This window comes from Penicillium waksmanii, assembly GCF_028829765.1.
Source record: "Penicillium waksmanii strain IBT 27052 chromosome Unknown utg000004l:1.0-5674109.0:1.0-5678898.0, whole genome shotgun sequence".
Classification (NCBI taxonomy): Eukaryota; Fungi; Ascomycota; class Eurotiomycetes; order Eurotiales; family Aspergillaceae; genus Penicillium; species Penicillium waksmanii.
In genome coordinates, this window is record NW_026643251.1 from 4,815,091 (window position 1) to 4,830,128 (window position 15,038).

Below are 15,038 nucleotides of genomic sequence, written 5' to 3' on the forward strand. Positions count from 1 at the left end.
ATCATGTATAGGAGACCCCATGCGAAATATAATCATGATTTCCTGAGAAACTCGGAATCAGTTTCGCTGCTGCTCTTGCGAGCATCCTCAAGCATCGTATCGATGCCTCTCTCTTTGAGGACTTTCTAGAAGTCCAAATATTTCGCTGTCAGCCGCAAAAGAACATCCACAGATATCACAGATACCGAACTCACATTCAGACATTTCTTATATTTACCGAACAGCTCCTCACACTCATTTGACGTGGTGTTGCCACGCAGGTATTCTGGATTGCTGTCAGCTCGGTGGTCATCTGTATGGCGTGGAAAAGAGAAACATACTCTCACTGTACCACTTCAAAAAGCAAGTGTCGTATCTCCTATTCAAATCAGTGTTGGTGTGTCGATACCTTCATAAAGGCTGGATATACAGCTTGATGGCTGTTCTCGGCTAAACTTACTCTTTGATTTCGTTGCATTCCGGCGCGATGGAGGCTGCCATATTGAAATATTTTGAACTCCCGTGGAAAATGAATAGCAGGATTAACTTGAGCCTTTGAAATGCACGCTTGAAGTTATAGAGCGAGGCAGAGGTGGAGTTGGAGTTGGAAAAGACGAGCATCGCCGGAGATCGGCCAATTAAACACCGGAGGCCACCATCTCATTTCGGTAGGCGGTCAAGTTGATCCGCGACTTTTTTTCACAGCCTTCACAAGGTTATCTCTTCGTTGCCATCTCGTGTCGACATATTTTCTGGAGCTTTGCCATGGATTCCGCAGAGTTCCCTCCTTTCCAGGAGAAATTATCATCCAGCTTGGTCCAAGTCACCCGGACGGCTGGCCAACTCTCTTCGGAGGATCTGAACTTCCACCGCACTTCTAGCGCGGACTTCACAGAGTCGCTTGATGAACAGAGTGATCGCATTCTTGCTCTGACCTCGGCTGTGCTTAAAGCTGCTACTGCTGGGTCGGACATCGCAAACCCAAAACTTGCAAATGAGGAGGGTCTGGAGGACAACTGGCGAGGTGTCGTGGATGTGATTGACTCGTTATTGGAGAAGGCCGATGCGTGCCTGGACGAATTCACTGGCGTGATAAAGAAGCTGAGCCCGTCGCGCGAGGAGCAGCCTCCTATCAAACGGGAGAGCAAGTTCCCGACTATCTACGATTATGGTCCATCCAAGATCCCGAAGCCGCAACTGCAATTCGACCGCAAACCTGATAATTCGGACACGGCTCCCTTTCACCCTCTTCTGCGGACCAAGCCAAATTCCACCGTTCCATTGAAGCAGGCTTTGAAGAAGAAGCAGATTGACGGCAAATTCACTCACCCTAGCCCTTACGAGACCGAGATTCGTGCCGCAAAATACCCCGAGGCCACCTACAAAACCTCACCTCCGATCGATTACTTGCCATTCGAGAGCACAACCGCTACATTTGTGGATACATTGGATGGTGTCAAGGAAATGCTATTGGAGCTTAAGGGTGCCAAGGAGATTGCCATTGATTTGGAGCACCATGACGTCCACTCCTACCATGGTCTGGTGTCTCTGATGCAAATTAGTACCCGCAACAAGGATTGGGTAATCGACACTCTCAAGCCTTGGAGAGAGGAGCTACAAATACTTAACGAGGTTTTCACGGATCCCAAAATTTTGAAGGTCCTCCACGGTGCCACCATGGATATTATCTGGCTGCAGCGCGATCTGGGCTTGTATGTTGTTGGCATGTTCGACACTTTCCACGCTGCTTCTGCCCTTGGCTACCAAAAGCGAAGCCTGAAGTTCCTTCTGGATAAGTTTGTCAATTTTGAAGCCGACAAGCGATACCAGATGGCCGACTGGCGGGTTCGTCCACTGCCATCTGCCATGTTCGACTATGCGCGATCTGATACCCACTTTCTCCTTTACGTTTATGACAATCTGCGGAATGCGCTTATTGCAGCCTCCGAACCAAACAACAGCCTCATTGATTACGTCCTCGAGCGCTCCAAGAACGAAGCGCTCCAACGATATGAGCGTCCCGTTTACGATGCAGAGAAGGGTCAGGGCCCTGGAGGCTGGTATGACCTGCTTTCGCGGAACTCGGGCATGCTTTCGAAGGAGCAGTTTGCCGTCTTCAAGGCGGTCCACAAGTGGCGTGATGAAGTCGCCCGAGAGGTGGACGAGGGTTGGCAGTGCGTGTTCCCGAAACACATGCTGTTCAAGATTTCCCAAGTCATGCCCCTTGATATGGGTCATTTGCTCCGAACTTTGTCACCCGTGACTCCTCTCACCAAAGATCGGGCTGATAGTCTTTTGGAAACTATCAAGGAAGCTAAGGCTGCTGGCGCTGAAGGCCCCGAATGGCGCGATATGGCACCGCCACCGAAGTACGCTCCCGCTATGTCTATGGACGTGGAAGATGTTGACTTCCCCACCGCCGAGCGTTATGAGACTTCTCAGTTTTGGGGCACCATTCTCGACGCTCAAGAAAAACCTACTCCTCTTTCATACTCCCTGACTGCGTCAGCTGAAGCTTTACGACTATCTCTTCCACTGCCACCCATGCCCTCCACCGTCTCCGAGGTGCGTGAGACTCTTGCCACCGCTGCGCCTCAGCAACCGCCTGCGGCTCCCAAACCGGCCCCTGCTGCGGCACCATCTGCCAAGGAAGAAGACGAGAAGAAGGTCTTCACTGTGAAGGAACTCGGCGGCCCCCGCAAGCGCAAGGTCACGCCAGTTGAAACATCCGACCAGGGTGCTTTGACTGCTGATGGCCTTGATGATACAAGCAACGACAGTAGCTCTGTCGAGAAAGAGCGCAAGAAGCTACGCAAGGAAAAGAAGGCTAAGAAGGCCGCCAAGGCCCAGAAGGCCGACGTTACCCCCTTCGATTACGGTGCGGCAGATTCAGTTCTTCATGCCCCTTCAGCTTCTGCTCCAGGTGTCAAGGCCCCCAAGAAACAATTCAACCCTTACGCCAAGGCGCTGGAAGCACCATCTGGTGTGCGCAACAAGAAGAAGGAAATTGCTGGCAAGTCTGTTACTTTCCGAAAGTAGAACAAAAGCGTTGTGGTCTTGTATTATCCACCAAAGCATCTCTGGGGTTAGGGTTTGGCTTCTGATTTTGAAATCTGATTCGGGAGGGTTCTTTTTCTTTTCTCACTTTACAAGCATAGCGATACCCGTGCGTCACTAGAAGACTCTAGGGTCGTGCTTCATGTACGTATAGATGGCAATGAGATACATGTACAGAACAAATTCTGAGAGTCGAGTGTAGTAAATAGTAAAGATTTCAATTTGCTATGTTATAAATATTCTGTTTTACATTGTAATCATGCATCTTGGGGAAAACCCCACTAATGTCCCACTGCAATGGGCTTCTCCATGGTTCTCATCCGTTCCTCGATTATGTCCTTGCGCTCTTTTCGTAGTTTGCTCGCATATTTGACGCCAAAGCCATGCTCAAAGACATCTTGAATCTCCTCCAGGACGAGACCCGAAACCTCAGGATAGAAGAAATAGATCCAGACGTATCCCAAACCGCAGATTGCCGCGAAGAAACCAAATGCGCCGGAGCCTGTCATTGACTTCATCATGGACAGGAAACAACTGGAAATGATGACATTGGATCCCCAGTTGGAGCAAGTGAGCCACATCGTACCCATGGCACGAACTTCGAGCGGGAAGAAATCTGTGCTCATCCATGCAGTATTTCCAACTGAGGCACCGTAGAAAATCACAAACCAGATCATGAAAAGAATCACAACAATCGCGGCAGGTGTTACTCCATCTGTTGCTTCGATTTCGCCAGTTTCACGGTTGAATGGTATCCAAACGAAGGCAATTGCGATAGCCAGCATGCCAACAGCCATTCCCCAAGCAGTAGAAAGAAGCAAACGCCGACGACCGACCTTGTCGATAATCATCATATTCACCCAGGTCATGATGAAGTTGGTACCTGCGATGACCATGCCCACCGCTACCGGATTCCCAAAACCAATGGACCCTAGGAGAGTGCCGCTGTAGTACATCAAGCAGTTGAATCCCGACAGCTGGGAGATGACCATCAGGCCACACGCACTAATCAGAGCCCGAAGGTTGCTGGGCACCATATGTAGCTGCTTGATTTTCCAGAATGCACTGCTGCTTTCGTTGACCTCCCGTGCCTGGTCGCATGCTATCTTGATGTTGAAAAGAACGGCATCCACCTGGGTTGGAGTCGCACCCTTGTAAATGTTCTGTAAGACACTACGAGCCTCTTCCTCCCTTCCATTATAGGCCAAATGACGCGGAGATTCCGGGCAAAACGGCAAGAGACAGAATAAGATAACTGCAGGCAGGCCTCCCAGTCCAACCATATATCGCCATCCGTGAGGGACACTCGCAAATGCGGCACCAATGGCATAGGCGATGACCTGTCCTCCGGTGATAGAAACATTATTTAATCCGATGAGCTTTCCACGAGCTTTGGCGGGAGCGATCTCGGCAACATATAAGGGACAGACCATAGCTGCCGACCCAACGCCGAAACCGACGACAGCGCGTCCGATGGACATTTGGATGATCGTGTATGCTGCACCCTGAAGGACGGCACCAGCAACGAAAAGGACACAGCCGATGTAGATGGCCATTTTACGACCGAGCTATGGAGGAGGGTCATTAGCTTAAATCACTCCAGTGATCCTTGAGTTCGCGCGAGATATAAAATGAAAAGCGTACCCTATCTGCCGTGATTCCTGCAAAGATGGCACCGAAGAAGGCACCTCCGGAACAAAGTGAAGTGATCAACTCTTTTTCATTGCTGGTCACGGGTCTATTATCGAGATCGTCGTTTAAGTAAACCAATGCGGCTGAAATGATTCCGGTGTCGTAGCCAAAGAGGAGACCTGCCATCGAGGCCGTCGCGGCAACTAGCCACACAAACAAACTGATAGGAATGTTGTCGACACTAGTGGCCACATCGGTGATATTGTCTGTCATACCGATCTTCTCGATATCGTCGACATGCTCCGCTTTCCCTGTCTTGGACGTGCAGTCCCCCATTTGACCCTGTGAGGCCTTTTCTAACGAAGACATGGCCAGATGTGTATGAGATTCTGATGAAAGGTGTATAGAATATTATAACAGAATTGTACGCCAATAAAAATAAGACAGTGGGGAATGCGGAAACCGCTATTTTGTTGAGATAATAGTATAAAGTCCCGAACCGTACGTACGTCAACTGTGTCTTATACAACCACTGAGTTCCACGATTATTACGCGTACGACATTGTGGACACTATACGACCCCCCATCTCCGCATATTCCAAGTTGCAGACGGGTCTGGGGATATTCCCGCAGTGTCCACTGTCTTTTGAGGTGGGGAAGAGTTCTCATCCACCTCTTAGCCCTCTGTTAGGCTGATCCCTCCCCGGATGGGGAGCGCGAAGCCTAAACTTCGCCATAGTTTCCCATCTTGGGTGATTTTCCGGATTGGCCCGTTCCCGGATCGGCTATTGGTCTTTTTACTGTACACTTACATAGAGAAGGACCTGGAAATAGGTTTCCTGCTGCTGACCATCTGGGGCCCTCTGAGACGCAGCCCAGGCTGTGGATCTACTTGTTGGCTCAGCTTCCCCGTAGCCAAGAGCCCAAAACGTGCTATGTACATAGGTCATTACCCCATGGGGAACTCGCTGCCGATGTAGAAGATGCAGATAGAGCCCGATGACGGCATGAGATGGCACTACTAAGGACCCTTCCCCCGGGCCCGCCTTCTTCGCCCAGTCTCGGGTGCCCGACTCAGGGACCTAGCCCTTCGGCGTGGTCCCGAAACTGGTTTGCGCGGCCTCTCGTTGGCGAGTTAACCCGAGCATCGTTTCAGGGATGCAGACGTGAGTGATAAAACTGTTGCTTGTGGTTTAGAGATCGGGGTACAGAGCGGCTTTCGAAGGTGCTGTCTTCTCCTGATTCTCGGAATTGATTCTCCGGGGCACCCACAATCTCAATGACCGACTTCTGTAATTTTGTTGGGCGGTTCGATATGATCTCTCGCAACCATAATTGGCTCCCACTCACGCATAATCATTGACTCGTCTCGGGCTGGCGATTGCGTCCTCCAACCGAATCTGGTTAACTCACCGAACTAGCGGCCGATCTTGCGAGAAGATGCCAAACCAAATCCACACAACACTTCCCGAAGACTCCGTCAAAAAACACCGCAGAAAACGTCATTAGCATCGGCATCTATCCGCCATGCCTCCCAACCAATCCCGGCCTCTACCGGCTGTCAGTCGGATCTATCTTATGCTTTACAACACCATCTGTGCTTTTCTCTGGTTACGTATCCTGGTCCTCGCCGTTGACACTCTGATCTCTGCGCCGGACAAAGACATTTCCGTCGCATACACCACCCTTGAACCTTGGACTCGGTGTGCTCAGACCTTGGCTGTGGCTGAGATCCTACATGCCGCTACCGGTAAGCCCCACGCTAACATGTATTTCATGCATGCAAGTTCTATTGGCTGGTTTTCTCATCGGTTCGCTGTCAGGTATCACTCGCTCGCCTGTTTTCACTACCTTCACACAGGTCTTTGCCCGCTCCGTACAGGTCTGGGCCATCAACTATGCCTTCCCCGAGGTGACCGCCCCATCCGCGGCGTATTTGGCTATGCTACTCGCCTGGTCAACCGCCGATGTTATCCGCTATCTCTATTTTGCCATTATGCTTGCCGGCTACCCCGTCCCAAGAGCATTGAAGTGGTCAAGGTAGGCCCAAATCTCGTTCGCCCTTCGGGTTTCTATGTTATATGGTCATCGCTAACTGGAGGCTCCCAAATAGATACTCTCTGTTCACGATCTTGTACCCCATCGGGATCAGTAGCGAATGGTGGCTGATGTACAAGGTAACAAACGTCACAACAAATGTGGCCCTTGCCTGCACTTTCTACTTTTGCCTAGGACTTTATGTGCCTGGTAAGTACCATCTTGCCTTCTGGGAACCGGGTGGACCAAAATTTCTAGTCACGACGACCATATCTAACCAGTGACAGGTTCGGTCATGATGTATACATACATGCTGAAGCAGAGGAAGAAGGTGTTGACTCAAAATTGAGCCTTTCTGATCTGAGCTGCTATTCAGTTCGGGGCCATGAGTATATTTCCTCTTCGCACCTCGAAATCGTCTACGAGTCGAATCAGCTTCTCTTGATTGTCCCTGTAGCACAGAGTGAAGGTAGGGTAGTAGGTTGGTCATTCACTATCTACTATCTGACTGAATGTATTCACATGGGAGTTTGGACCCAGCAAAATTGATAACTCCAAGTTGAACTAAATGCGATGCATCGTTCATGCCTACCATCAGAAAGATTGAAAAAGCTCCAAAGCCCCCGCAACATTTTCACGAGCGCCATGGCCATGATGAGGAGTGACCTCAGAGGACACTTACAACCCTTGGAAACTCCCTACGAAGCTTCCGATGTTACGAGCATGATTGGCCAACTTGAAATCATCAGCGTCAGTTCTATGGTCTACCGTTTAACATATTTCAGTCTGGCCCTGAAACTATATGGATTAGTGAAATTGTGCAGCATGACGAGTGAATAGCATAAATCGTAGTGATACTATAGGAAGGTAGTTCATAAGCCGATAAATTACCACAGGAAACCCCTCTCAAACGTTTTGTAACACCCATTTGACCTCATTTACGACCGTTTCTGGTGCGGTAATATGAATAAAATGACCGTGCCCCTCGACATCTACAAATCGGTGATTCTTAGACAGATCGAGGTTCTCTCTTTGAAGTTTCTCATTAATGACAGGGTAGGCCGCAAGCTTCTCGGAGAACTGGCGCCTCTGCTCAAGAGTTCCATTTCCAGCCAGAACACCAGCTTCAAAGGCTTTGCGCAGATCCAGCTCTGGGTGTCCTTTTAAAACACTCAGAGGATACCTATTTAACAAGGGGGGGATCTCGGTCAAACTGGCATTTTGCGCGTAACGTCGCGCAACTGTCAATATAGTGCACCATTTCCTTTTTTGCAGTACGCTGATGCTTTTCGCTCGCTTGTTCATCCAGAAAAGCCTGCCATTCGGTATTTGTCAGGACTCGTGCTTTGGAGAGCCCCGTCACCGTGTTCCAGTCCAGCCCCTGTCCAATTGCTTCAAGGTTGGAATCCGGCCAGAGTGTGGTACTCCCTTCTTGATTCGCATCCACCATGACCATCCCGACCACGTCCTCAACGCGTTTGTCCTTATGGGTTAACTCGAAAAATTCCCGTGAAATTATCCCACCGTATGAGTGGCACACAATAACATAAGGTGGCGCAATTGCCAGTGCTTTGAGTAGAGTGTCCAGTTCGAGGGCCATGTCAGATGCTGTGGGAGGCTCGAGCGACTCGTCAGATGCTCCCATTCCCGATCGCTCGTACAGGAGAGTGCGAACATCTGGCTGGAGGAGACGGCGGACAACGACCCATTCGGTGATGCTGCAGGTTACTCCTGGGATGAAGATAACGATTGGAGTCCCGGGCACGCGATCTGGTCCGTAGACAGACACAAAGAGTTGATGTTCGGGCTGTAGAGGGACCAAGCCTTGCGACTCGCCCCGTTCCCAGTCGATGGCGACCATGTTTGCGATTTGGGCTGTGTTGGCTAAGAGTGAACTGCAGTGGGAGAAAAGGGTCGGAAGGAGAGTACACAGATTCACAAGCGTGGTTGGCGGGGAGAGAGATCTTCAGCTTGGGGATTTGGGTATGGGAGTGTACCGCCGACATGCTGGGTGTGGTTGGCCGCTGCACCTCAATGCCAATGCGCAGCTGCCTGAAACATCTGACTTTAAACCGCGACTGGCGGATAAGGTCACGGTACCGGTAGTTGAGCCTGTACTTCAGAAGCTAGCTATAGTTACAATATATTCACATACAGGCAGCAAGATATGACTGATCTTAAACTTGTATATCAGTTCAAACCTCATAGCAGCTATTAGGGAACATATGGGAAAAGAAAGGCGGGGTATCCCACTGATAACCTTGGGACGCCTACCTTATTGTGTAGTTTTCGGCGACGGTGAATCCATTTAAGGCAGAAATCGGCGAGATTTGGACAGAATAGGTTTAGTGTGATCTGGACCCAGACTTGCCAGCGAAACCATCTTCATTATCATTGGCCCGCGTTACACTCGTTACGCCTGAGGTTTAACAAAAGACAGTGTCCGATGACCCAAGTGACCTGCAGTACATCTGCTAATCTGCTTTTTGATAATAGAAGCTCCGTTCAAATGAAATTACTGTTATCTCGATTTATCTCGTTCACAACTCATCAATGGCTACTGCTGCAGTTCAACGCGTAGCGCCTCCAGTGCCGAGGGGTTCTATAGACGAATGTTTTCCGGATGGACTGGCCCAAAATGGTGGAAGGATTCCCACCGAGCGAGTTGGGCTTCTTAAGCCTACACCTGCATCACTGTCGATCGACGAAATGAGGCAGCGGCTTAAACAGGACGGCTATCTATTTGTCAAGGGACTCATTCCCCGAGAAGATGTTTTAGATATGCGTGAGAGGTAATTTGGCTAGACTCTACATCCCGAATACTTGAAACTATACTGATCTATACTCTATATCCCCTCATACAGCTATTTCCGCCAGTATGAATCTACCTCGCTTCTGGAACCTGGAACCTCACCTCGGGATGGAATATTCAACTCGTCTTCACACCCCGATGCACACAAAGGAATCGGTGGTTCAGGCTTGCCAGTCGATCCCCTTGAAGAGAAGTGTCTCATAGATTCCCATAAAGACCCACATTATCGGGCTTTTGTTGAGCATCCGGCTTTGACCGGGTTCATCAGGAAATTCATGGACTGGAAGGAACACCGAATCTTAGATCGGACAATGCTGCGTCACAATGTGCCATTCGGCCTGGGAACTGGTATCCATTATGACAAGCTGTTTTTAAGAGGGGGCGAAGGCTTCTTTTTGACTGCTTGGGTTCCGATTGGTGAGACTATCATATTGCTCAGCCAAACTTGCACTCCGTATACTGATAGAACCGGGTCGTGCAGGTGATATTGCTATTAATGGAGGTGGCCTTTGCTACCTCGAGAACTCTGTGTCACTTGGTCGCCATGTTGAAATGGATTACACCAAACGTGCCAAAGGATTTACCGAGGAAGAGCGCATCTCCGCTTTCAATGTGAACATGCTTGACGGAGGCATGATCGCATCATCTCCTCAAGATTTCCAATCAATGCATTCCGAGCATGGGGAGCACAAGTGGCTAGTTACCAATTACGAAGCCGGTGATGTTGTCTTCCACGACCCATATAGTATTCATGCCAGTGGGCGTAATGAGGATAAATCAGGTAGTATTCGGTTGAGTTCGGATCTGAGGTTTTATGATAAAAGTGATCCCGGCATTGACCAGCGGTGGTACAGAATTTGGACCCCGGGTGACGGACTTTGAAACCACATTTCCCAAATTCAGGGAAACTGGTATCATCTTCCAAGGCTGCATAACTTGCGTACTATGATAATAATAGTCGATTGTGTCTGGTAGATCAGGCTGTACATAACCAGATATCACGATTTGTATTTCAATCCTCACAACGTATAGATAAAGCCATAAACTGTCTTCGCCTCCACTCACATTAAACCTCAGATACTCGAAAAAAATATCAGTAAATATTACGCTGGTGAGATCTTGTTAAAGTTAACACTGGCTACTTTGGAGAGCGGGGCCAGGTGACCGACTGCATTCTTGTCCCACCAAACCAGCCTTCGCATTTGACTCTCAAAAGCCACGAAGGGTTTTGGCGGTACGTTTTAAATTGATCTGCAATGGCACCAAAAGCGAAGCCATGGTATGTATAACCGCCTAGCACTTATTTACGTGGTATGCTAATATGCCTGGTCAGTGATAATTGCCGAAGTAGGTCGTAGCTTGCAACCGCTCCGATCTCAAGAACCATCAACTTATTGCTCCTTGATTCCAGAACATCATTTGAAAAGTATGGGTCATAACTCTCTTAAGCATTTGTCACGTACATCTTGATACAAACGATTTGCCAACAATATCCCAGGCGATAATGCTAAGCCAAAATGCTCAAGATGCCAAAAGACTGGACGAGATTGTACTCGCCAAGAAACAAGGTTTAGGCACCATAAAAGCTCATCTACAAAATTGAATTCAAGTCCCCAGGGTATGTTATTTGAGTGGAAACCATTCTCTAATTTGAGTTAACAATGAATCCATATAGCCCTTCAATACATTATGTATAGAGGCACATGATGTCACTAAGACAGCGCCCAAAAATGACACGAAAGGACGCCATGCTTGCAAAAGTTTCACGTAAATGAAACTAAAATAAATCAAACATCCTCATGGACACCTTCCGGGTCCTGAAAACTCGGTTTCTGCCCACTTTCAATGGGGTTTCTTCTGTTCTGGTGTGTACTTACCGCGTCACCTTCGGGCCCTTGACGGCGGGGATGAAGTTCTCTCTGGTAGACAGGCTGTTCTTCTTCTTTGAGACCCGCTCCAGTCGGATCTCTCCGAACGAGGAAACTCTGAACACGAGCATCATTGGAAGGCATCTGATCCACAGTATGCTTCCGACGGCCGGACAGGAACCGCGACGATTCTTGGTTGACCTCGCGAAGTCGCTCTTCATAACCAGTTTGTTGCTGTGAGATCCACGATGCCTGGACAGCGCCTCCAAATAAAACAAGAAGAATCACAAGCCGTGTGAAAGTGCGGTGATCAACGACGTGCTGCTGCTTCTCGTGTCGGTTATTCCACCGCTCCCAGTCTTCCCACGTAGCGTTTGCATAGATCGCTGGCCCATATGGCCCCCATTCTGCAGATGCTTCAGCTGTGGTATTATACCCTTTCGGCCCGTATTTCCACCCAGCGCCGAACTGGTCATATGCAGCTCGCTTATTGGGATCGGAAAGAATTTCATGAGCTGCTACGACAATGTGGTACCGCTTAAGGCGAACTTCAGGTGAAAGGCCTCGACAAAGACGATGCTCATTGCAGGGTCGATCTGGATGGTAGATCTTCACGAGGTCGTAATAAAGGTTTTTTGAATACGGAGCGGCATGATCCAAATTCAAGACTTCATATGGGGTAAATGATGGTGTCCCTGGCCATGAATACTCATGCTCTGGGAGATTCGAGATGGTTGCATAGTTCCGACCAGCATGTGGTGCCCCAGGGCCACGGCCTGGGTTAATCCTGAGACGGCGGAGTGGCGAGACCGCGGTACGAGTAGTCGAGCTTAAGAGCTGAACGCCACCACATTTAAGAGATACGCGCTTCCTGAACATTTCCGCATGGCTTTCGAGAGAGAGCACGGTAAGAAAGCCGGTGCTCTTCGAGTGTAAATGAGAAGTGGAGGTGTAGCTCCCCTCAAGTTCATGCTGGTGCGGCCTCGGGACTGATCACGTGGTGCCGGAGCTTTGGAGATTCTCCAGCTGAGCTTCAAACATTACTCTTCCTTCATTTCACCTCAAACCCCGCGCTATAACAATGGGAGAGTCGCAAGACGATCGTGGCGACCGCCGCCGTCGCTCCCCAGACGGCTCGCCCGATCGAAACCGCGATCGACGAACTCGAGATTCACGGGATGACCGCCATCGAAGCTCGCGACGTCGAGAAGATGACGCTAAAAGCTCCCGCAGAGACAGTCCTCGACGACGCCCCTCTCGAAGCCCATCCGGAAAAGATAGGAGCCACCGAGATCGTGACAGCCACCGCCGAGAACGCCGAGAACGATCTACAAGTGCCGACGAGGATCGCCGACGACACCGACACCGCAGCCATCGACACCGCGAAGACCGCGATCGCGATAGTGAGCGATCCTCTAGAAGACACAGAAGTCCACGGCGACGCTCCCGATCTCCACGAAAACCACCCAGTCCACCACCCAAGGAAATACAGCGACGTGGCCCTCTCCCTTCTCAGGGAGATGCCTTCTCAACCGAATTGACACAGTCGGGCGATGGACCCCCGCTACCAGAGAAGGAGAAGCCCAATTTCAAAAATACCGGACGTCTCGCGGCGGAGAGTAATATGGTTCAGGTTGAAGGTGGGGAAGGAATTGTCTTGAAATACCACGAACCACCAGAAGCACGCAAGCCACCGCCCAAAGAACCCTGGCGGTTGTACGTCTTTAAGGGAGAGGACCTGCTGGAGATGGTGGAACTGGGCGAGCGTAGTTGCTGGCTCGTTGGACGTGAGAGAGCTATAGTGGACTTCCCTCTTGATCATCCCAGCTGCTCGAAACAACATGCCGCACTTCAATTTCGCTACGTCGAAAAGAGGAATGAGTATGGCGATCGCATTGGCAAGGTGAAGCCATACATCATCGATCTGGAGAGTGCGAATGGAACTAGTGTTAACGGAGATCCGGCTCCGGCTGGCCGCTATGTTGAGGTTATGGACAAGGATGTGCTTCGATTCGGTCTTAGCTCTCGCGAGTACGTGATGATGCTACCGAGTTGAGATTTGGACATCTCTGGTCGAACGCCCTACGTCAAGAGCATAACCATACGCCGATTTAAACATGCAAATTTGATATTACAGATTTCGATATACAAGTTATGCGATATGAGGCAACATAAGAACAAGCGTCATTATCACAGAGGCAAGAAACATTTGACATCTTCAATCAAGATGCTTCTCCTTGGCTTCCTTGGCCTTGCCAGCTGCTTCACCCATGGCCTCTGAGGCCTTGCCTTTTGCCTTTCCGGCCATGTGCTCCGCCTTTCCTTTGCCCTCTCCCGCATATTGAGCCGCTTCGCCCTTCGCCTCCTGCATTTTACCCTTGGCTTCTTGTCCAGTGGTACCCATAGCATCCTTAAGCTTGTTCTTGGCTTCCTCTACAATGAAGAGTCGACTGTATCAGCATTCGGCAAACCCAAATTCTCGTCAAGGATCGGAAATTAAACGAACCTCCTTTGTCAATACCCTTTACGGTCGCATCGGAGACCATTCGATCAGCTTGCTTAAGCGTATCCTTAGTCGCATCGATAGGCCCTTTCTGATAGCTAGCCGTTGATGAGATGGATCGGAGGGTGGTGACCCGAGGCGCAATAGAGGGTGCCACTCGGGACTTAATGACTGGAATGAAGCGTGTGGCTGACATGATTCGAAAAGTTCTCGCGTAGTGGGTTTCAGATAGCAGTCGTGTAGATGTTAAAATGTATGGACTTAGAAGCGTCGTAATTCTTTCTTCACTTCAAAAGAAAAATTTGTACGTAGGATTTGCTTTTCGGGTGTCTTTTGTACTCAATAAATAGTTGGACATGCTTTCTCCGGTTACTGGAATCTGCGACGTCATGACCATCTCATTTCTTACGTCGGTGCACGGTCACGCTTTTAGTCGGCTGCCAAACCCTTGCTTGCTTGGTTTTCGATTTCCCAGTAATTACCTCGATTGGAATGGTTCAAACAAGGACACTGACAGCTAATTCCTGATTGTTGTGGAGTCGGTTGAGCATGAAGACTATTGGCGGAACTGAATCCTCTGCGGAACGGGTGCTTGTATCGACGTGTTAGAATACCAAGCCTGGAAATCGACGTAACAACCCATTCCAAAGGCGCCAATTTTACTAGAGTATTTTTAGGCGTTTAACCCTACTCATCATACAGGGGCCTCTTTCCCTTTTCTCTTAAGGTATAAAATTAAAGCCAGGCCGTAAGTAATCAGACTAAATGAGGCAGAGCCCGGGGTTTGTTGCTTATTGCATGGAAAACGGCCTCTCTAAGAGGGGGAACTAATTGGGCAAAGGTGCCCGGCAACCTGCGCTACTTGATAAGAGAGAGAAAGACTTGAATCATAGTCCAAAATCTAGAAGCGTTCGATTGAAACCATTCAAAGTGAATTGCCGCAGCCAAATACAAAATAACAGCCCACATTTATCATATTAGTAGACGATACCGGGTGATTGTTTAATACCGCTGAAGAATCAAAAGATTATGCCGCAGTTTTCACCTCCGAAATAGTCGAAGATTGAAGCCGTCCGATGACCCGTATGGTCAAAGCTCGAAATAAAAGAGTCAGAACTTTTCGAGTTGGGCTATTAGTCAAACAAAAATA

At 49.4% G+C, this 15,038-nt stretch overlaps 9 protein-coding genes across 9 annotated transcripts; 4 read left to right on the plus strand and 5 right to left on the minus strand.

Moving 5' to 3' along the window:
• Positions 1–32: 32 nt before the first annotated feature.
• Positions 33–480, minus strand: N7481_004609 (uncharacterized protein; the record flags this gene model as incomplete). The annotated part of the gene is made up of 4 exons (XM_057263828.1): positions 33–125; positions 195–265; positions 321–358; positions 440–480. 4 exons carry the CDS (start codon positions 478–480, stop codon positions 33–35), a joined length of 243 nt encoding a protein of 80 aa, XP_057125489.1.
• Positions 481–744: 264 nt separating this feature from the next.
• N7481_004610 (exosome nuclease subunit RRP6) lies at positions 745–3,018 on the plus strand (the record flags this gene model as incomplete). The annotated part of the gene is made up of 1 exon (XM_057263829.1): positions 745–3,018. One exon carries the CDS (start codon positions 745–747, stop codon positions 3,016–3,018), a length of 2,274 nt encoding a protein of 757 aa, XP_057125490.1.
• Positions 3,019–3,317: 299 nt separating this feature from the next.
• N7481_004611 (uncharacterized protein) lies at positions 3,318–5,037 on the minus strand (the record flags this gene model as incomplete). Its single annotated transcript, XM_057263830.1, has 2 exons — positions 3,318–4,604; positions 4,681–5,037. 2 exons carry the CDS (start codon positions 5,035–5,037, stop codon positions 3,318–3,320), a joined length of 1,644 nt encoding a protein of 547 aa, XP_057125491.1.
• Positions 5,038–6,195: 1,158 nt separating this feature from the next.
• On the plus strand, positions 6,196–7,054 carry N7481_004612 (putative membrane protein; the record flags this gene model as incomplete). Its single annotated transcript, XM_057263831.1, has 4 exons — positions 6,196–6,418; positions 6,492–6,708; positions 6,782–6,915; positions 6,993–7,054. 4 exons carry the CDS (start codon positions 6,196–6,198, stop codon positions 7,052–7,054), a joined length of 636 nt encoding a protein of 211 aa, XP_057125492.1.
• A 557-nt stretch (positions 7,055–7,611) lies between these two features.
• Positions 7,612–8,566, minus strand: N7481_004613 (alpha/beta hydrolase; the record flags this gene model as incomplete). The annotated part of the gene is made up of 2 exons (XM_057263832.1): positions 7,612–7,888; positions 7,920–8,566. The coding sequence occupies 2 exons, from the start codon at positions 8,564–8,566 to the stop codon at positions 7,612–7,614; spliced, it is 924 nt and encodes a 307-aa protein (XP_057125493.1).
• A 692-nt stretch (positions 8,567–9,258) lies between these two features.
• Positions 9,259–10,399, plus strand: N7481_004614 (phytanoyl-CoA dioxygenase family protein; the record flags this gene model as incomplete). The annotated part of the gene is made up of 3 exons (XM_057263833.1): positions 9,259–9,497; positions 9,570–9,934; positions 9,999–10,399. 3 exons carry the CDS (start codon positions 9,259–9,261, stop codon positions 10,397–10,399), a joined length of 1,005 nt encoding a protein of 334 aa, XP_057125494.1.
• A 905-nt stretch (positions 10,400–11,304) lies between these two features.
• N7481_004615 (J domain-containing protein) lies at positions 11,305–12,264 on the minus strand (the record flags this gene model as incomplete). The annotated part of the gene is made up of 1 exon (XM_057263834.1): positions 11,305–12,264. The coding sequence occupies one exon, from the start codon at positions 12,262–12,264 to the stop codon at positions 11,305–11,307; it is 960 nt and encodes a 319-aa protein (XP_057125495.1).
• Positions 12,265–12,270: 6 nt separating this feature from the next.
• On the plus strand, positions 12,271–13,441 carry N7481_004616 (putative FHA domain protein SNIP1; the record flags this gene model as incomplete). The annotated part of the gene is made up of 3 exons (XM_057263835.1): positions 12,271–12,317; positions 12,476–12,881; positions 12,932–13,441. 3 exons carry the CDS (start codon positions 12,271–12,273, stop codon positions 13,439–13,441), a joined length of 963 nt encoding a protein of 320 aa, XP_057125496.1.
• A 162-nt stretch (positions 13,442–13,603) lies between these two features.
• Positions 13,604–14,084, minus strand: N7481_004617 (uncharacterized protein; the record flags this gene model as incomplete). Its single annotated transcript, XM_057263836.1, has 2 exons — positions 13,604–13,818; positions 13,892–14,084. The coding sequence occupies 2 exons, from the start codon at positions 14,082–14,084 to the stop codon at positions 13,604–13,606; spliced, it is 408 nt and encodes a 135-aa protein (XP_057125497.1).
• Positions 14,085–15,038: the final 954 nt, after the last annotated feature.